This window comes from Coregonus clupeaformis, chromosome 23 (genome assembly GCF_020615455.1).
Source record: "Coregonus clupeaformis isolate EN_2021a chromosome 23, ASM2061545v1, whole genome shotgun sequence".
In the NCBI taxonomy this organism is placed as follows: Eukaryota; Metazoa; Chordata; class Actinopteri; order Salmoniformes; family Salmonidae; genus Coregonus; species Coregonus clupeaformis.
In genome coordinates, this window is record NC_059214.1 from 40,776,549 (window position 1) to 40,798,665 (window position 22,117).

Sequence of the window (22,117 nt, forward strand, 5' to 3'; positions counted from 1 at the left end):
GTGGCATCATGGGTTAGGGTTAGAGTTAGGGTAGCGTCATGGGAGAGACATGAATCACTGAGCTGACATTAAGGGTTAGGGATTGAGGTGACTGGGTGAGTCATGTCTCTCTCTCTCTCTCACAGACACACACACACACTGTCCACCGGAATGGCCCCAGGAAAGAACACAGACATAGGGTAGTTATTGGATACAGAAGAACACACTAATGTGATGTCATCTTGTGACTTAGTTTGATTGTTTGTTTGAAGGTTGTTTGTCATGAAGCTGTGTGTGTGTGATTGTATGTATTTTACCATGGTGCTGCTATCAATACAATGTGTGGTTTTGGCAAAGCCTAGTATTTTGAAGATATCCTATCCCATTAATGTTCCATCTTGTCTGAGACACAGTTCTCCCAACATGGATTCAGAAGCTAAAATGGGCTGTGTTGTTGTGATTACTGATAGCTTCTCCTGTGGTGTGTGTGTGTGTGTGTGTGTGTGTCTGTCTGTCCCAGCTGATGAGGGTGCATGAATCTATTGGCTGCAGGCTCCATTCAACACTGTCCAATAGCATCTGGAGAGAGACAGAGAGAGAGAGGGAGAAAGAGAGAGAAGAGAAAGAGAGAGAGAAAGATGTGAACGTCGTGTTATTTTCTTCCGTTAACGATAATCACGTCCTGTACCGTACTCAGTTGTTGCGGGGTTCAGACCACAAATACTTAGGCTATTCCCGGGAGCTCACGGCATCGGTGGAATTTACCCCAGGCACGTCGCTGGTGCACGAGGCTCTGCAGTCACCGACACACGGTTCCAGGATTTCTCTCCTGTCCTCTCTCCCTCTCTTCTTTTCAGTTTTCTTCGCAGTGAGGGATGAAACGCTCTGTCATCTCACATTTTTACTGCAGCAGCCGCGTGAACAGACCAATGGAGCTATGACGTGTGTGTCGGTGAGTCTCATTTATCACCATGTTCTAGTGTGTGTGCGTGTGAGGGGGGGGGGGTGTACTGTAGGCTACAGCAAACTCATTACTATTCATCTGATGTTGCGCTTCACAGTGAAATTGTGAAAATATAGAATGTCTTTCACTATTATTTTATTATTATAGATATATAGCTGAATATCAGATGGATAAGAGGTTGATTTTCTTTAGACATGTCCTGAGTCAAAACGTCATGATCTAAGCAGCACAACCGGTGTCATGGCCCCTGTAGCACCTGGGGGGTGTCACTGCAGCGAATGAAGAGGAATGGGCTCTGATTAAAATATTCAGCCATATGCAGCTGATACAGGGCCAGATATAGGATACCTGATGTTGCAGCTGCAGTAGGCTACCAGTCACAGCCAAGAGATACATTTAAATGTTACATATTCATCTCTTTCTCTCTCTCTCTCTAAAATAGATTCAATTCAAATGACCTTTATTGGCACGAATGGGCACGATCAATACAATATCAATGCTATAGCAACAACTAGTTGTGCGGACATGTTTTACATGCATACTAATTTCCCCGAAAGTGCAGTGGGGTTCTGAAATTTAGAAACAAAGGACTGATATTTAACAAAAATTACAATAAGGAAATTACATTAATAACAATTGCAATAACTATCACATACTGTGCTGCCAGCCCCAAGACTGTTGGCATGTTGATTTTGAATGTATGCACAAAAGATTATTCACCTGAAATAATAATATATATTATTACACTGAAGTTAAGTGGTAACTGGGCAAAATAATTCCTTAATGGTGAGTAACTATAACTTGTTACCATGCTATTGCAATGTTATTACCACTTTACCCTGTGCTGTAAGCAGTGGCGATTTAAGCATGTAAATCTTGGTGGGGCAAACTCAACATTTTTTTTTAGATGCATGCCAGCAAAGCCACTACACAACACAACACTAAACAATACATGAATTGCACTATAACGGTGACAAACGGTGCCCACAAACTGTTAGGGCCTACAGAAAGCTGTCCCAACAGCAGAGTTTTCTTTTCAGCACCATGGAGTGAATCCTTACCACCGCTACACCTGGCTATCAGCGGAGCCTAGTCTGTCAGCGAAACAGTTAATTCAGCCTCATTTACTGCCTTTTTAAAAAACAGAGCTGATATGGCTGACTTGCTTAAACAAATGTGGTTTCTACTGTCAATTGAGATGTATAAACTATGGCATAAGGGAACGATGAGCGGATAAGAGGCAATCTGTAATTTCGATTAAGACATTTAATGAGCGAGCTAAGACAGACGCAGTCAATACAACTATTTGTTCAGCGCTTTTGAAATGTACATCGACAGAATTCAGAACATGGGCCATTCTTAGGGCCATTCTTACAGTATTCTCCCTGTACACCAAGTCAGAACCGTAGGATAAATAAAGGGGGCATATAAGCAGACAATGAAAGCTCTTACAATATTCGATGATTACATTTCTCTAAAACAGGCTATAGGCTACATGTGCACCACCAAGTCAGAACAGTAGGCTAAATTCTGAGGGGGAAAGGGACCAAATTATTAGGGTGAGGCACATGGGCTACTAACAGCTTACTACACAACATACACTTAGTATTACTTTCTTAGCTACAGTATACATATCTCCCTGGCATATTACATAATTTATGCAGCAGCATACAATACATTTTTGGAATCACCGTTGTGCTGTTCTCACTTGAACAGGAAGGTGGTGCGGAAGTCCTTCTTCTGGGCAAATTTTGTCATGAAACTTTGTCATCAAAGTCTGGCATTCTCTAGATTTATGGTGCTTTCAAGACAACTGAGAACTCGGAAAAAAACAAGGTTGAATAATGACGTCAGTGATCTTCAGGTCGGAGCTCTAGAAAGAGGCCCGAGTTCCCGACTTGGAATTTCAAGTTGGATGACCACTCAAAACGTATTTTCCAAGTCGGAGATCGTTTTTTTCAGAGTTCCCAGTTGTCTTGAACTCACTGAAGTCTGAGATTTCCGAGTTTCCAGTTGTTTTGAACGAGGCAGAAGTCATGCTGGATTGACAGCATGGCCAATGTATTCAACCTTTTCTGGCCCATGGTGTTGCGCGTTAATGTTTATCCTTTTAAGCTTGGAAAAGAGACCCTTAAACCCAGACTTGGATCACACCCCTCTCCACCTAATAGCAGGGGAAGCAAAATAGTGATTGCTTTGCAGCGATTTCAGTTAGCCACTGATTCCCTCCAAACCACTAATTGTTGAATTTGCAATTTTCCAACTTGTTGTGTAATGTTTTTGTCCAATGCAATGGCCGATGAGCACCGATTTGTTTGATCTATAATTTATCTTCATATGACAAGGATTGAAAAGGATTTGCCAGTAGATTGTCGACGTGATTCATGATGATGACTGCTTGTCTAGCTTGCTAGCTAAGATTTTGAAAGTATGATGTTGACATGATCAGTCCAATCAAAGCTACGGTAGATATAACGTGATTTGACGTCATTTTATCTGTGGCCAATGACCTTGACCCTTCTTGGATGGGCACTTCAAATGTAAATCTATGGCAGTACCCAAGGGGGCTTGAACTTTCTAGCTCCCTGTAGATTTTGTGGTGACGTAGTGTCCCCATGAGTGACAGAACACTGAGCCAATCACGGCACAACTAGAGAAGATGACCAACCCCTATGCTCTGTATTTTCCGCTAGCTGCCCCTCCACCACAGAAAGCACTGAGCTAGGCTGAAGCACCTTTATGTTTGTATGCGGCTTTATTAATTCCATATATGTTTTTTGTTTTGTTTTTTTACATTGTTTGCAAACTGATATGTGACACGTATTAATGCCAAAATAACAGGAAAAACAGGCAACAACAAAACAGGTGGGGCTCAAAACAGGTGGCTCTGTCCCACCTGCCCTGAATAACGGGTCGCCACTGGCTGTAATATAAAATTATACCAAGATTACTCTCAGTTTCTCTGTAGTTGGAGAATGGGAGGAGATAATGTCTCTCAGTTTCTACCACTCTGCACCCTGAGAGGTTGCAGCCTGTTCTCTCTGGCCAGTCATGTTGTTTTAATGGGGTCTTCATGTCTATACTTTAAGTCTGCCTTTATTTGTGGTATTGTACTCTGTCAGACTAGGCTGTGTCAAAACTTGCATGCTCTTTTTTTTCAACTGTCAGTAGAAGAGGGAATTTGCCCAGTTCAGCCCGCATGCTTGGAGGAGAACCATTGTACATGCAGTATGTATATATAATTCAAGCTCTGTCTCAATCTTTTTCTCTCTGTTTGTCTCTCTGTCTCTCTCTCTCCCTCCCTCCAGGCAGAACAGTGTGACTGTACGAAGAGAACCGGGAGGTGACTGGCTGACCCAGGGAGGAGAGAGACATATTCTGAGACAAACACACACAGAAAACTGAGCAGGGCTGTGTAGAGTGTGTGTTAGACTCTCAGACGGAGTCCTGACCTTAACCCAACGCCGACGCTCCCACGTCCCTCCAACATGTCTCCCCCGTCTACCCCCACCCCGCTCCCCTCTCTGCCCTCCTCTCTACTGTGTGTCCTCTCCATGCTCCTGTCCCTGTTCAGACTGAGGGGCATCCTCCCCCCTCTCCTCTCACTTGTACTGTCCCTCCCCCCTGCTGCTAGCCAGTCACTCATCACCACGTCCCAGGGCAGACTGAGGGGTCAGTTGACCCCCCTGCCTTCTGACCTGCTGGGCCCTGTTGTCCAGTACCTGGGGGTCCCCTATGCCCGCCCCCCCACCGGAGAGAGACGCTTCCAGCCCCCCGAGCCCCCCCTGTCTTGGCCAGGGGTGAGGAACGCCACCCAGTTCTCCCCAGTCTGCCCCCAGCCTGTAGAGGAACACAGCCTGCTGACAGAGATGTTACCTCTCTGGTACTCTGCCAATCTGGACATAGCCAGCACATACCTGGCACAGCAGAGTGAAGACTGCCTCTACCTCAATATATACGTCCCCACTGAGGAAGGTATGTAGTATGTACAGTACACACACACACACACACAAATCATCTATCTCTACATATTTATGCATGCACCCACATATGTTTCTTTGCATACTACAAGAGCTGTTGAACACTCAGAAAATCTGGCTTGTGTGTGTGATTCCAGACATCCATGATGAAGGCGGTCTGCGGCCAGTGATGGTGTATGTCCATGGAGGTTCTTACTCAGAGGGGAGCGGCAACATGATGGACGGCAGTGTCCTCGCTAGCTATGGAAACGTCATCGTCATCACAATCAACTACAGGCTGGGAGTACTGGGTTAGTCAACTTCATCATCATCATCAGCGTCGTTGTCATCATCATTATCATCATCACCTTCATCTTCATCTTTACCATCATCATCATGAGATTCCGCCTAATCACCTTTCTGGCTTACTCTGGTTGAAATGTCACTGGTCTGTGTTGCCACTGAGAAGCTAGCAGCCTGTATATAGCCAGATTAATCTGTGTGTGTGAGAGAGAGAGAGAGAGAGAGAGAGGGGAGAGGTGGGGGTGAGAGAGAGAGAGAGAGAGAGAGTGTGTACGCCTGGTTAGAGGGGAGCCAACAGCTTTGTGTTTATGGCTCACAGTAGGTGGAGTTCAATTAAGCTTTATGAGAGGAGAGAGAGAGAGAGAGAGAGAGAGAGAGAGAGAGAGAGAGAGAGAGAAGAGAGGTGGGGGGTGAGAGAGAGGAGAGGAGAGAGAGGAGAGGTGGGGTGAGAGAGAGAGAGAGAGAAGAGAGGTGGGGTGAGAGAGAGAGAGAGAGAGAGAGAGAAGAGAGGTGGGTGTGAGAGAGAGAGAGAGGAGAGGTGGGGTGAGAGAGTAAAGGAAAGGAGCGATAGTAACTGGTGTCCGCTAACCAACCAAGAATCCACAAAATGGGACAAACACCAAATTGAGACTCTACATGCATGTTCAATTTTACAACCACCTAAAAGGAAGCGATTCCCAAAACTTCCATAACAACGCCATCACCTACAGAGTAATTAACCTAGAGAAGAGTCCCCTAAGCAAGCTGGCCCTGGGGCTCTGTTCACAAACACAAACAGACCCCACAGAGCCCCAGGACATCAACGCAATTAGACCCAACCAAATCATGAGAAAACCAAAAGATAATTACTTGACACATTGGAATGAATTAACCAACAAACAGAGCAAACTGCAATGCTATTTGGCCATAAATAGAGAGTACACAGTGGCAGAATACCTGACCACTGTGACTGACCCAAAATTAAGGAAAGCTTTGACTATGTAAAGATTCAGTAAGCATAGCCTTGCTATTGAGAGAGGCCGCCGTAGGCAGACCTGGCTCTCAAGAGAAGACAGGCTATGTGCACACTGCCCACACAATGAGGTGGAAACTGAGCTGCACTTCCTAACCTCCTGCCAAATGTATGACCATATTAGAGACACATATTTCCCTCAGATTACACAGAACCACAAAGAATTCGAAAACAAATTCAATTTTGATAAAAAAACTCCCATATCTATTGGGTGAAATACCACAGTGTGCCATCACAGCAGCAATATTTGTGACCTGTTGCCACAAGAAAAGGGCAACCAGTGAAGAACAAACACTATTGTAAATACAACCCATATTTATGTTTATTTATTTTTCCTTTTGTACAACACTGTACATATCCATAATATATGACATTTGAAATGTCTCTATTCCTTTGAAACTTTTGTTAGTGTAATGTTTACTGTTCATTTTTGATTGTTTATTTCACTTTTTTTGTTATCTATTTCACTTGCTTTGGCAATGTAAACATATGTTTCCCATGCCAATAAAGCTCTTTTAATTTAATTGAATTGAGAGAAGAGAGGCAGGGTGTGAGGTAGGAGGGGGAGGGAATAAGAGAGAGGGTAAGAGATGGGGAGGGGAGGGAAGAGAGAGAGAGAGGATAAGAGAGTGGGAGAGGAGGTGATCTAGGGAAAGAGGTAGTGAGGGAAGGGTCAAGAGGAAAAGGAGGAGGAAAGCAAGAGGGGAGAAGGAGAGGAGGTCTAAGTGATCTGATTTATAATCATTGAAGGTCACATGTATCTTGTGGCTCAGCCCTCAGTAACACACACTCCAGCTCATCCTGTTAGTGACACACTCATGTCTCTAATGTGGCGTGTGAATTAGTGACACACTCATTTTGCGTGTGCATGTGTTCAGTGACACATGACTCTTCTGCTGTCCCAGGTCTACCCCAGGTCTGACTGAGGGTGGTGAGCAACGGTCACATGACATCATCAGTCACTGGGTCCTCGGGATTTGGCTACACTGTCAAACATGTCTGTCAATCTGTGTTTAGACAATACATTGTATCTACAGTATAAGGGTTAGTGCGCAACTGTAGCCACTTACTGGATTAGGGTTAGGTTTAAACGGCATACTGTAATACTTGTTATTATTGATTTATTAAAATCATTAATGAGAAATTGATAATTATCTGCCGTAACAACCAATCCCCAGTGAGCCTACTAGTCCCAGAATTGTAAGGAATCAAACCTAGTTTGAAGTGGAGATCGGCCTTTAGTTCCAAGTCCATATTTACATCCTGCTGTTCATGTCTTTGATGAATTTTTTTTACATAAGTATTCAGACCCTTTGCTATGAGACTCGAAATTGAGCTCAGGTGCATCCTGTTTCCATTGATCATCCTTGAGATGTTTCTACAACTTGATTGGATTGGACATGATTTGGAAAGGCACACACCTGTCTATATAAGGTCCCACAGTTGACAGTGCATGTCAGAGCAAAAACTGAGCAATCGGGGGAGAAGGTTCCTTGGTCAGGGAGGTGACCAAGAACCCGATGGTCACTCTGACAGAGCTCCAGAGTTCCTCTGTGGAGATGGGAGAACCTTCCAGAAGGACAATCATCTCTGCAGCACTCCACAATCATCGCTTTATGGTAGAGTGGCCAGATGGAAGCCACTCCTCAGTAAAAGGCACATGACAGCACGCTTGGAGTTTGCCAAGTCTCAAGGTTTTGCTCGCCTGAGGTAGAGTATCTCATGATAAGCTGTAGACCACACTATTTACCAAGAGAGTTTTCATCTATATTTTTCGTAGCTCTCTATTTACCACCACAAACCGATGCTGTCACTAAGGCTGCACTCAATGAGCTGTATAAGGCCATAAGCAAACAGGAAAACGCTCATCCAGAGGCGGCGCTCCTAGTGGCCGGGGACTTTAATGCAGGGAAACTTAAATCCGTTTTACCCAATTTATACCAGCATGTTAAATGTGCAACCAGAGGGAAAAAAATTCAGGTCAACATTCACAAGGCAGACAGATTACGAGGACTTGTACTCCGAGCATGCGCTGACCAACTTGCAAGTGTCTTCACTGACATTTTCAACCTCTCCCTGACTGAGTCTGTAATACCAACATGTTTCAAGCAGACCACCATAGTCCCTGTGCCCAAGAACACTAAGGTAACCTGCCTAAATGACTATAGACATGTAGCACTCACGTCTGTAGCCATTATCCCAGAAACCCTAGACCCACTCCAATTTGCATACCACCCCAACAGATCCACAGATGATGCAATCTCTATTGCACTCCACACTGTCCTTTCCCACCTGGACAAAAGGAACACCAACGTGAGAATGCTATTCATTGACTACAGCTCAGCGTTCAACACCATAGTGCCCTCAAAGCTCATCACTAAGCTAAGGACCCTGGGACTAAACACCTCCCTCTGCTCTGGCACCCCAATGGTGGAACAAGCTCCCTCACGACGCCAGGACAGCGGAGTCACTCACCACCTTCCGGAGACATTTGAAACCCCACCTCTTTAAGGAATACCTGGGATAGGATAAAGTAATCCTTCTACCCCCCCCCCCCCCAAAAAAAAATAAAAAAAATAATAATTGGAAAGTGGTTATCCCACTGGCTATAGGGTGAATGCACCAATTTGTAAGTCGCTCTGGATAAGAGCGTCTGCTAAATGACGTAAATGTGCCCTTGAGCAAGGCACTTAACCCTAATTGCTCCTGTAAGTCGCTCTGGATAAGAGCGTCTGCTAAATGACTAAAATGTAAATGTAAATGTAACTGGATCCTGGACTTCCTGACGGGCCGCCCCCAGGTGGTAAGGGTAGGTAACAACACATCTGCCATGCTGATCCTCAACACGGGGGCCCCTCAGGGGTGCTAGCTCAGTCCCCTCCTGTACTCCCTGTTCACCCATGACTGCATGGCCAGGCACGACTCCAACACCATCATTAAGTTTGCCGACGACACAACAGTGGTAGGCCTGATCACCGACAACGATGAGACAGCCTATAGGGAGGAGGTTAGAGACCTGGCCGTGTGGTGCCAGGATAACAACCTCTCCCTCAACGTGATCAGATTTGGCATGGGTCCTCAGATCCTCAAAGGTTTCTACAGATGCACCATCGAGAGCATCCTGACTGGTTGCATCACTGCCTGGTATGGCAACTGACTGGTTGCATCACTGCCTGGTATGGCAATCCTGGTTGTGTGGTGCCAGGATAACAACCTCTCCCTCAACGTGATCAAGACAAAGGAGATGATTGTGGACTACAGGAAAAAGAAGAGGACCGAGCACGCCCCCATTCTCATCGACAGGTCTGTAGTGGAGCAGGTTGAGAGCTTCAAGTTCCTTGGTGTCCATGTCACCAACAAACTATCATGGTCCAAACGCACCAAGACAGTCGTGAAGAGGGCATAACAAAGCCTTTTCCCCCTCAGGAGACTGAAAAGATTTGGCATGGGTCCTCAGATCCTCAAAAGGTTCTACAGATGCACCATCGAGAGCATCCTGACTGGTTGCATCACTGCCTGGTATGGCAACTGCTCGGCCTCCGACTGCAAGGCACTACAGAGGGTAGTGCGTACGGCCCAGTACATAGTCACTTTAACTATACCTACATGTACATATTACCGCAATTACCTTGACTAACCGGTGCCCCCGCACATTGACTCTGTACCGGTAACCCCTGTATATTGCTTCGCTACTGTTATTTTTACTGTTATTTTACAGCTTTTATTTTTTACTTATCTATTGTTTACTTAACACTTATTTTAAAACTGCATTGTTGGTTAGGTCTTGTAAGTAAGCATTTCACTGTAAGGTCTACACCTGTTGTATTCGGTGCAAGTGACAAATCAAATTTGATTTGATTTGAAAAGGCACCTAAAGAACTCTCTCGACCATGAGAAACACCTCATGGTGTGGCGCAGTGGTCTAAGGCACTGCATCGCAGTGCTAACTGTGTCACTAGAGATCCTGGTTCGAATCCAGGCTCTGTCGCCCGCGACCGGGAGACTCATGGGCGGCGCACAATTGGCCCAGCGTCGTCCAGGGTAGGGGAGGGAATGGCCGGCAGGGATGTAGCTCAGTTGATAGAGCATGGCGTTTGCAACGCCAGGGTTGTGGGTTCGATTCCCACGGGGGGCCAGTATAAAAAAAAAAAAAAATGTATTCACTAACTGTAAGTCGTTCTGGATAAGAGCGTCTGCTAAATGACTAAAATGTAAAATGTAAACAAGATTCTCTGGTCTGATGAAACCAAGATTGAACTCTTTGGCCTGAATGCCAAGTGTCACGTCTGGAGGAAACCAGGCACCGCTCATCACCTGGCCAATACCATCCCTACGGTGAAGCATGGTGGTGGTAGCATCATGCTGTGGGGATGTTTTTCAGCGGCAGGGACTGGGAGACTAGTCAGGATTGAGGGAAAGACGAACTGAGCAAAGTACAGAGAGATCCTTGATGAAAACCTGCTCCAGAGCGCTCAGGACCTCAGACTGGGCGAAGGTTCACCTTCCAACAGGACAATGTCCCTAAGCACACAGCCAAGACAACGCAGGAGTGGCTTCAGGACAAGTCACTGAATGTCCTTGAGTGGTCCAGCCAGAGCCCGGACTTGAACCCGATCTAACATCTCTGGAGAGACCTGAAAATAGCTGTGCAGCGACGCTCCCTATCCAACCTAACAGAGCTTGAGAGGATCTGTAGAGAAGAATGGGAGGAACTCCCGAAATACAGGAGTGCCAAGCTTGTAGCGTTATACCCAGGAAGACTAAAGGATGTAATCACTGCCAAAGGTGCTGCAACAAAGTACTGAGTAAAGGGTCTGAATACTTGTGTAAATGTGATATTTCAGTTGTTTATTTTTTTTAAAATTTGCTAACATTTCTAAAAACCTGTTTTTGCTTTGTCATTATGGGGCATTGTGTGTAGATTGATGTGGATTTTTTTTATTTTTATAATAAGGCTGTAACGTAACAAAATGTGGAACAAGTCAAGGGTTCTGAATACTTTCCGAATGCACTGTATTTCTGTTTGTTGTGTTATTTTAAACATTTTACTCTAATATCTACTAGACTTTCCTTTGATATTGCTGTGTATTTTATATGTGTTACTTCTTTAGGTTTCCTCAGTACGGGTGACCAGGCAGCTAAAGGCAACTATGGTCTGTTGGACCAGATCCAGGCTCTGCGCTGGGTGAAGGAGAACATTGCTGCATTCAGCGGAGACCCAGACAGAGTCACCGTGTTTGGCTCTGGGGCTGGAGCCTCCTGTGTCAGCCTGCTAACTCTGTCCCACTACTCTGAGGGTAAGTAACCTCTAACCCCTGAACCCAAACTCTTGACCTTTAACTTCTAACCTTCAGCCTGGTCACAGTTCTCAAAGAATCACCTCCAATTCCTGACCCATAACCTCTGACCTCTAACCTCTGTCAGCATGCTGTGTATCAGATCTGTTCCAGAAGGCGATCATCCAGAGTGGGACAGCCCTGTCCAGCTGGGCGGTCAACTACCAGCCAGGGAAGTATGCAAGGCTGCTGGGGGACAAGGTGGGCTGCAGCCTGGAGGACTCATCAGAGCTGATCGTCTGCCTGCAGGGGAAGACCTACCAGGAGCTGGTGGAACAGAACATCACTCCAGCTAAATACCACACCGCCTTCGGACCTGTCATCGACGGTGATGTCATCCCTGATGACCCCCAGATACTCATGGAGCAGGTGAGAAAATATAGAACACTATGGTTTATATATATTATACATGTATTACAAGTTATTCTGAAAATGTTAGACCTGGACATAGCACCATTTCAGCAGCTACGTTTGTCTTAAATTATATATTAAATTGCTTAGATCATAGGAATCACTGTGCTGCCACATGTATAGATCTATCAAAGGCCTTTGATACTGTCGACCATCCCCTACTCATTCAAAGGTTGTCTGAAATTGGCCTCGACCAGGCGTCTTGCAAGTGGTTTGGGAACTAGCTGTCAGATAGGACACAATGTGTGCTTTCTGATGGTGTCAAGTTTCCTCGATATTACTAAAGGTGTCCCGCAGGGGTCGATTTTGGGACTTGTCCTCTTTACTATTTATATAAATAAAATTGGTCTATCTCCAAAAACCTGTAACATTCATCTGTATGCAGATGACACTGTTATGTGTGCTATTGCCCCTACGGCTGACCGTAGGGGCGCAAAAAAAATAATCAGATGGCTTACACATTTATGCATTGGATGGTTCTTTCATTGAGCAGGTTCCCGACTATAAATATCTGGGCTTTTGGACTGATAATAATTTGACGTTCAAAAAACGAGTTAAGAAGCTGAGATTTAAAATAGGCTTATTTTATAGAAATAGATAATTCTTCTCCCCGATCAGCAGGAGGCAGATTGTACAGTCAACTTTCCTGCCAGATCTTGACAACGGTGACACCATTTATCGGAATGCAGCAGCCACTACTCTTAAACCTTTGGATGCCATCTATCATAGCTTTTCGCTTTGTCACAGGTGATAGTTTTAATATGCATCACTGCATCCTGTATTAAAAGGTTGGCTGGTCCTCATTAAAGTCCTGTAGATCACTTCATTACTCCCTTTTTGTCTACAAAGCTCTACTATACAAGCTCCTGACTTACCTAACTTCGTTGTTAAAGTATAAAAACATGAGATACCAAACCCCTTCACAGGGTTGGTTGACTCTTGAGATTCCTCGGGTCTCCACTGAACTAGGTAAATCCGCTTTTAGTTTTAATCCTCCAGATTTTTGGAATCACTTTCAAAATTCATTACATTTGGATTCCCTGGTGCCACTAAGGCAGTTTAAAACCCTGATGATAAATGAGTTCACCGAGGTGTGCAATTGTTTTGATTGACTTTAATAATTTGTTTATGATGCCTGTGATGTTTGTGATGTTCTAATGTAATGTACTTGTTATTCTATCTTGTAGTTTTTATATTTTATTTTATGTCCTCAGGACACCATTGAAAAAACAGAGATCACCCAAGAAGAAATATTAGATACTGTTAAAATATTAGCATGGAGAAAAGCACCAGGAATGGATGGCTTTCCCATAGAATTCTATTCAACATTTTGGGACAAGGTAGCCCCACTATTTACACAAATGACAAAGCACATGTCACTCAATTCAATACTTCCTAGTTCCATGTATCAAACGGTTATTACAGTTATGTTATGAGTCCCCTGCTGATTATAGACCCATACGTTTAATAAATTGTGACAATAAAATAATAACAAAGCTTATAAGCAATAGAATGGCAAAAGTCTTACCAGACTTGAAACAGTATATATTAATCAAACAAGGTTTATTAAAAATAGACACAAACAAATACAAGAACATGTTCCAGTTTAATACAATAACCCCAAAAACAAGATATACATTTATCAAAAATGGCTGTTGATGCTGAAAAAGGCTTTTGACTGTCTAGAATGGCTTTTTCTATTCAAAACTTTGGAAGCTTTCAACTTTCCAGCTGAAATAATAAATGTAATAAAGCCAAAATATACACAAATAATATATTATCTGTTGAAATTGCTTTAGAAAGGGGCACAAGACAGGGATGCCACTTCATATTTAAGAACACTATAACAATATCGAAGAAAATGAAACATATTCTACAAGAACCAATATCACTCCCTAAAAACACAACCTTATGGAACGATCCTTGGACAGCTTTTCAGAATTCATAAATTGGTCCACATGGAAAACTAAAGGCATAAAAAACGTAAATTACTTGGTAACAGGAAATACATGTATTTCCATTACAGAATTAAAAAGTAATTTTGGACTGACCAATGAAGATACAGTCATTTTAAATACATGCAACTTAAAAGTTACATATCACAAAATTTCAGAGCGACCTTGAGGGTATCTTATTTGAGTCGGAAACGGATGCTCATATGATAGGTGTGACGAGTACTGAGGATACGAAGAGGCAGGACGCAGATGCAGGAATCAACAATGTAAAGGTTTACTTAAAACTGAGCAAGAGAACAACAAAGAGCGAGTACACGACAAGACACTGCCGGTCCTGACAGTGGCAACGAAGAAACCACCCCGGCTCCTGGTTCATGTGCTCCACCTGCCCATTCGACTGAGGCCTATACCCGGAAGTGAGGCTGGCTGTGGCCCCGATCTTCTCCAGGAAAGCCTTCCACACTCGGGAGGTGAATTGGGGGTCACGGTCCGAGACTATGTCCTCCTGAAGTCCATAATGCCAGAAGACCTGTTGAAACAGGACCTCAGCGACCTGGAGAGCAGAAGGAAGACCAGTTAGTGGCAAAAAACGGCATGATTTGGAGAACCGATCTACGACCACCAGGACTGTTGTGGAGCCGTCCGACCGTGGGAGGTCAGTGACAAAGTCTCTGGACAGGTGTGACCAAGGTCACTCAGGCACTGGGAGAGGAACTAGTTTGCCTTCCGGGGCGTTCCGAGGTATCTTTGTTTGGGCACATATGGAACAGGAGTTGATATAGCGGGAGACATCAGTAGCCAAGGTGGGCCACCAGTACTTTTGTGAGAGAGAATGCGCGTAATACTGCCGTAAGGGTGGTGTGCGCCTAGATCAGCAGGCGGTCACGGACCCTGGTGGGTACATACACGCACCCCGGAGGGGCGTTGGCAGGCGCTGGGTCCTCCTGAGCCACCAGGTGGATGTCTTCGTCCACATCCCAAACGACAGGTGCCACGATGAGAGACGGAGGCAAGATAGGACCCCCCAGATCCTTCCTTTCTCCGGTATGGTGCATCCTGGAGAGTGCGTCGGCTTTCACATTCTGGGATCCTGGGCGGTAGGACAGAATAAACTGAAAGCAAGTAAGAAATTGGGCCCACCTGGCTTGACGAGAGTTCATCCATTTTGCTGTCCGTATGTGCTCCAAATTCCGGTGGTCAGTGAGAATCCGGAATGGATGGACTGCGCACTCCAGCCAGTGTCTCCATTCCTCCAGAGCGAGGACCACCGCCAACAGCTTCCTGTCTACTCAGCATGTCTCGGAACACGTCATTGACGAAGGACTGGAACATGGAAAGTGCGTTGGCGAGGCCGTAGGGCATGACGCAGTATTCATCGTGGCCTGAGGTAGTGCTGAATGCAGTCTTCCACTCATCTCCTTCCCGGATTCGGATCAGGTTGTAGGCACTCCTTGGGTCCAACTTGGTAAAGTACTGGGCCCCTCGCCGCTGCTCGATGGCCGACGGAACCAGAGGGAGGGGGTACCGGTACTTGGTGGTGACTGCGTTCAGCCCCCGGTAGTCAATGCACGGCCTCAGTCCTCCGTCTTTTTTGGCGTCGAAGAAGAAGCTGGCGGAGGCAGGAGAGGTAGAGCGTCTGATGAACCCCTGTTTCAGGGTCTCCGCCACATACTTCTCCATGGCCTCAGTCTCCACTATGGAGAGGGAGTAAATGCGACTCTTTGGGGGGTGTTGTCCCTCCAGCAGGTCAATGGCGCAGTCCCAGGGCCAGTGAGGAGGGAGACACTTGGAGGCAGAGAAGACATCGGAGAGATTTGCGTACTCACGTGAAATGTTGGGCTGGAGGGCGGACTCCGGACTCTCCACTGACGTGGAACAACAAACCACCGGCAGGCAGGTCCTCCGGAATGAGGAGAACCAGGTTGTGATCCTCTTAGTGATCCAATTGATGGTGGGGTTGTGTAGTCTGAGCCAGGGCAATCCCAAGATGATCCGGTGAAGGGGTGATGTGACAATGTGGAAGGACAGCTCCTCGTGGTGCTCCAGTAGTGTGGGAATGGTGATGGTAATGGAGAGAGTGACGTGCGTAATGGTGCCTGATCCAAGTGGTTTATTGTCCAGCGAGGTGAGGTGTAGCGGAGAAGGCAGTGGCACGGTGGACAACCCCCATTCAGAGACCAGCTCCCTATCTATAAGGTTCCCCGCTGATCCGGAATCTATCATTGCCGTTGAAAGCGAAGAGAAGGAAGAACCATTCACCATTAGGGGAACTAAAAACAGTGGTTTGGTGACAGGTGATGAAGGAACACTTACGGAGCGGCGACGGGAGTCATACCGCCTAGATAGGGAGCCGCCAGGAGATATGTGGTCCGTGGTGGTGTAGGGGGTGCTTCCCACCTCCATGGGTGAGGACCCGGAGGCAGGGCGGCTTCCATAGCTCCGATGGGGTGAGCGTCGAGGCTCCGGGAGGTGTTGGGAACGCTGTTGGTCTCCCAACATGTCGTCAAGACAAATGGACGTGGCAATGAGGGTATCAAGGTCCATCTCGTCGTCCCGACATGCGAGTTCTGTCGTGATGTCCTTCCGTAAGCCTCTACTGAAGGCCTTGCGCAGAGCACGCTCATTCCAGCCGGAAGATGCCGCCACTGTGCGAAAGATCAGGGCGTACTCGAACGCGGCCCCCTCTCCCTGTTGTAGCCGGAGGAGACGCTCACCCCCGTCCTTTCCCTCCGTGGGAAGATCGAACACCGCCCTGAACCGAGCGAGAAATGTGGAGTAGGGAAGCGCTGCGGCCTCACCTCCTTCCTAGACGGCCGTGGCCCAATCCAGCACCTTTCCCTTCAGTAGCGAAATCACCAGCACTATCCTGGCTTGGTCCGATGGAGATGCCCCACGCTGACGCGCCAGATACAGTGAAACCTGTAGCAGGAAGCCTCTACATTTTGTCGTTTTCCCGTCATAGCACTCCGGCAGGGCGAGGGGTCCCTCAGACATTGGTGATAGCACGGGAGTAGGTGGACTGGGTGCACTCGCCGCTCCCTGAGGTGGAATCGGAGCGATGGTCAGTTTATGCAGCGTTTGAAGCACTTCCTATATGGCAGCGTTCAGCTGGGCAATCTGCTGCTGGTGCTGGTCGAGGCGCTGGGAAACACCAGGAGGATTACCTGCTGCATCCATCTTCGTGATTGGTGTGTGATTCTGTGACGAGTACTGAGGATACGAAGAGGCAGGACACAGACGCAGGAATCAACAATGTAAAGGTTATTTAACACTGAGCAAGACAACAACAAAGAGCAAGTAGGGAATATACAAAACCTTGCAGAGGACACATCCAACTGACAATCGCTTATAAAAAAATATTAATATAAACTAAAAATAACTGATGTTGGCACAAGATGGAGGGAAAGTTGGAGCATAACTAACGAAATTACAGTTAACGAAAATGTACACTTAATCCAGTAGAAGCTAATGTATAGAATGTATTATACAACAGACAAAATTCATGTCTTACGTGTAAAACTAATAATGACTCAATAATCCATGCTTTCTGGGAATGCTATAAAGTCCGGAAGTTGTGGGCGGAGCTATAAAGTTGGCTGTCAGAAGTATTACAATGTAAATGTACTTTTAATCCGTCTGTCTGCATATTTCAAGACATGGCATATGGGGGTGTGGTGAGATACCCAATGGGCTGGACGATTCTCTTCTCATCACTCATCTTGAAAATACGTATTGTAAAAACGTGGAAATCAATCAATCCACCATCATTAACACAATGGAAAAATCAAATGATTTATTATTTAAATATTTAAATGGCATGGGTGACTGAGAAAAACAAATTGATACAATTGCAGGCCATGTGGCAAACAATAATGCATGCACTAGGGATGGGTGTGCACTAGGGATGGGGGTGTGAGCATGCGGGTCCGGGCAGATGAGATGTACTCATTGTTTGTGTGCGTCTATAAGTTGTTGTTCGTAAAGTTTGTATATGGAGTAAAAAATTAATACAATTGGGCTCCCCTGAGTAAATAAAAGTTAATAATAAAATATGGTTTATTAGATTTAGCAAGATTTGGTTCTGGGTTCTGAGTCAGGGTTAAGGATGCACAATATTGTTATTGTCAACCCTGTTCTTCACACACAGGGGGAGTTCCTCAACTATGACATCATGCTGGGTGTGAACCAGGGGGAGGGGCTTCAGTTCGTTGACGGGATTGTTGACAGTGAGGACGGTGTCTCCGGCGACGATTTTGACTTTGCCGTGTCGGACTTCGTGGACAGTCTCTACGGCTACCCGGAGGGGAAGGTAGGCTGTAGGAAAATGTATATGCCCACCCAGTGTTTCTACGCAAGGTGTTGGAGGGCAAAGAATATGTTCAGCAAAAAGTAAAACTGCACTCTGCATACTGCAATCTATCTATGCTCCCATGTGCTTTATTGACAAGGTATTTTTGTACCTTGTTTTTATCCTTGCAAAAGGACACGCTGAGAGAGAGCATCAAGTTCATGTACACAGACTGGGCCGACCGGGAGAACCCTGAAACCCGGCGGAAGACGCTAGTCGCGCTGTTCACTGATCACCAGTGGGTGGCGCCGGCGGTGGCCACAGCAGACCTCCACGCCCAGTACGGATCGCCAACATATTTCTACTCCTTCTACCACCACTGTCAGAGTGACACATCGCCCGCCTGGGCTGACTCCTCCCACGGAGATGAGGTGCCGTATGTGTTCGGTCTACCGCTGATCGGACCCACGGACCTCTTCAACTGTAACTTCTCTAAGAACGATGTGATGCTCAGCGCCGTGGTCATGACATACTGGACGAACTTCGCCAAGACAGGGTGAGAAAAATCTCTTGTCTAACTCCTTCGCTAACAAATATCTCTTACTTTCCTCTATTGAATGGTAAAGTAACCACGGTTCACTTTTAAGATCTATTTCTGATTGTGTTTGTGCTTCGTCTCAGAGATCCTAACCAGCCGGTGCCCCAGGACACCAAGTTCATCCACACCAAACCCAACCGCTTTGAGGAGGTGGCCTGGGCCAAGTACACCCCCAAGGAACAGCTGTACCTGCACATCGGCTTGAAGCCACGCGTCAGAGACCACTACAGGTAGATCAGATAATCACAGACCACTACAGAACACTACAGGTAGATCAGATAATCACAGACCACTACAGAACACTTCAGACAGATCACATAGTCACAGGCCACTACAGGTAGATCAGATAATCACAAACCACTACAGACCACTACAGATAGATCAGATAATCACAGACCACTACAGGTAGACATTTCTTTGCCAACCTTTCCAAGAGCAACAGATATCTTGCTGCTGCCATATCTTGTTCAAGAATGTATAATGAACCACTTTGTACTGTTATTGTGTATATTTTATCAGATTCCTTGTGAAATGTATTTTTTCTTTGTATGGATGATGATTCTACTGCAAAACCCCCCAAAAACATTTTTCTTATCCAACTCCAGAGCTGCCAAGACAGCGTTCTGGCTACAGCTGGTGCCCCACCTCCACAACATCAACGAGTTGCTGCAGTACGTGTCCTCTGCAACCCACAGCCCTCCCCAGGACACCACCCCCCACTCCTACACCAAGCGGCTGTCTAAAGGCCTGGGCCTGGGTAGCACGCGCCACCCCAACCCCAACCCCCCGGCCACGCCCCAGGCTCCAGCACTGCAGGGGGAGGAGCTGCAGGTCCCACACCCCGTTATGGAGGACTACTCCACTGAGCTGAGTGTTACCATTGCAGTGGGAGCCTCACTCCTCTTCCTCAACATCCTGGCCTTTGCAGCTCTGCTCTACAAGAAGGACAAACGCAAGATGGAACATCGCAGGCTGCCACGCCCACCTCCACGCCGTGACATCATGAACGCTGACATCACACACCAGCTGCAGGGGGAGGGGCTTCTGAAGCAGCTGGAGGCTGAGGCTCTGCACCAACACAACACGCTGGAGATACACGACACACACAACATACACCACACGCTGGAGGCTCTGGACACGCTGGACACACAGGACATCTACAACACTCTGGACACCCTGCGACTGACCTGTCCACCTGACTACACCCTGACCCTGAGACGCTCCCCTGACGATGTGCCCCTGATGACCCCCAGGTCCCTGCCCATGACCCCTGGCTCTCACCCCGCCACCCCCATGACCCCCATGACCCCCATGACACCTGGCTCTGTTGTGGGGGTGCAGCCCATGCAGGGCTATAGTCCTTACAGTAACACTCACCTGCCCAATACACACATGCACACACACCCCAACACACACACACATTCTACCACACGCGTATAACCACAGACAGAGATGGAGCAGAACGGAGCAGGATAGTTTCTCCAGCATCTAAAATGGCGGAACGATCCAGTCTGCAGTATTGCATGAGTAGAACACTAAGGAGTGGAAGTGATGAACTCTGGGAGAGGAAGTAATGTGCATCAGTAAATGGAACATTATAAATGAGAACTTCCAATATGGCTGGCAATTTGGTTCATACATCATGGAAACATTGCTTGTCTATAAGCTGCGTCCGAAATGGCCGAAGTTGCCATGTGACTTGCCCTGGAGCAGGGCTGCTGTGATGTCCAGATCAGATCAGACTACTGACTGAACCTTCTGGGAACAACTTGAATAACCTGTGAAATGTGAATGTAGAATATTTCAATTGCAATGAAATCCTTCAGAGGATCAACATTCCTTGCAGCTCTGTGCTCAGCCAGGCCATGGATGTGGTCTGAAGGACAGACAGACACAGACAGGCAGAGAACAACAGATGGACAGGGACAGAGACAGACTGTATTTATAGCACCTGGGACAAAGTCCTCTGAAGGGTTCAACAATAACAAGTTCAACAGTCCGAAGATCTACCAACCAGCAGTCTGTTCAAATATGTAAATAACTTGTAAACATAATGGAGAAAATATGGTAAGATGTAAAGCTTTTACTGTTTTATTGCATTAAAATATGTTATTTAACGACCGTAGGCTTTAATTTGAGTTCATTATAAATGTATAGGTCCTCAGAACAAGATGTAATTTGACCCTTACCTCTGACCTCCTGACCCTAACACTAACCCTGACCACATCTATGCCCAACCTCTTCCCTGATCTGTAACTGGGTCTGTCCTTGGTCCCATCTCTCAGCCATGGACCCTTACTTTTGTCCTTACCCCTGACCTGTAACCTCTGACCCTGACCTCTAACCCTATCCTCATCCAAACTTCGACCCACATCCTAACTTCGACCCTCATCCTAACCTCAACCGGTCTATGAACTCTTATTTCAGTCCTTACCCTTATTGACCCCTTACCTCTAACCCTGTCATCTAACCCTGATCCTGACCCTACCTGCTTCCACCATGTCTCCCAGAGACAAAACTGATCAGTTGACCTGAGACCCTAATTCAATCATACTGAAGTCTAAAACGTTATGATTGAAATCTGGCCCGACACAAATTCTGCATTTGTGAACTTTTTGAACCACAAAATAAAACTCATATAAAGTCATATACTGTATTGTATTTAAAGAAAGCTGAAACAGTGGATCTGAAACGATTAATCTTATTTGAAATGCTACCATAGGCTAGATTAGAATATGTATCTTTTTCAAAATATTTTCTGTTTCTGCCTTAACGGATGGAAGGAGTCTTTGCTGTATGTACTGTATGAACTTTCTGCTGCATTTTGTTAAATAAAGTATCAGTATTTTACCATTTATATGTTTCTCATATATATATACTATACTCTCAAAGGAATACTGTCTTCTGGGATAAAAATCCTGATGTTCATAAACAAACCCACAGTTTTTCAGGACACACACACACAGCACACAGCACGAATGAATGTTCTCTCTCTCTCTCTCTCTCTCTCTCTCTCTCTCTCTCTCTCTCTCTCTCTCTCTCTCTCTCTCTCTCTCTCTCTCTCTCTCTCTCTCTCTCTTTCTCTCTCTCTCTCTCGCCACTAAATGGCTGTGTGGTTATCTGATGCCCTTCAGCTGATCTTGAAGGATCACAGTAGCTGAGGAGCAGACCAGCCGTTTTCAGAGAAAAACCTTCAAACTGAATCAGTCATGATTTCTCCCCTCTGCCCTGGAGAATAACAACGAGAGCTGAGTGTAAAAGAGGAGATACTGCACTGTAAAACATTTCATAAAAAATAATACAGTAACTTAC

At 46.0% G+C, this 22,117-nt stretch overlaps 1 protein-coding gene across 2 annotated transcripts; it reads left to right on the forward strand.

Annotated features, from left to right (window-relative positions):
* The first annotated feature begins 593 nt into the window (after window positions 1-593).
* LOC121536942 (neuroligin-4, X-linked-like) lies at window positions 594-21,636 on the forward strand. Of its 2 annotated transcripts, none has more exons than XM_041844608.1 (9): window positions 594-931; window positions 4,252-4,918; window positions 5,061-5,213; window positions 11,329-11,514; window positions 11,642-11,922; window positions 18,067-18,228; window positions 18,402-18,763; window positions 18,889-19,035; window positions 19,411-21,636. In XM_041844608.1, the coding sequence occupies exons 2-9, from the start codon at window positions 4,432-4,434 to the stop codon at window positions 20,243-20,245; spliced, it is 2,613 nt and encodes an 870-aa protein (XP_041700542.1). In that variant the 5' UTR covers window positions 594-931; window positions 4,252-4,431; the 3' UTR covers window positions 20,246-21,636. The 2 variants fall into 2 exon arrangements, with proteins under 2 accessions (XP_041700542.1, XP_041700543.1); XM_041844609.1 differs by having other exon boundaries at window positions 11,657-11,922.
* Window positions 21,637-22,117: the final 481 nt, after the last annotated feature.

Bases quoted from the DNA above. Each gene is read 5' to 3' on its own strand.
- LOC121536942 (XM_041844608.1), top strand. From the start codon at position 4,432: ATGTCTCCCCCGTCTACCCCCACCCCGCTCCCCTCTCTGCCCTCCTCT. The intron at 11,923-18,066 runs GTGAGAAAATAT...CTTCACACACAG, and splicing joins CCCAGATACTCATGGAGCAG to GGGGAGTTCCTCAACTATGA. The intron at 18,229-18,401 runs GTAGGCTGTAGG...TCCTTGCAAAAG, and splicing joins ACGGCTACCCGGAGGGGAAG to GACACGCTGAGAGAGAGCAT.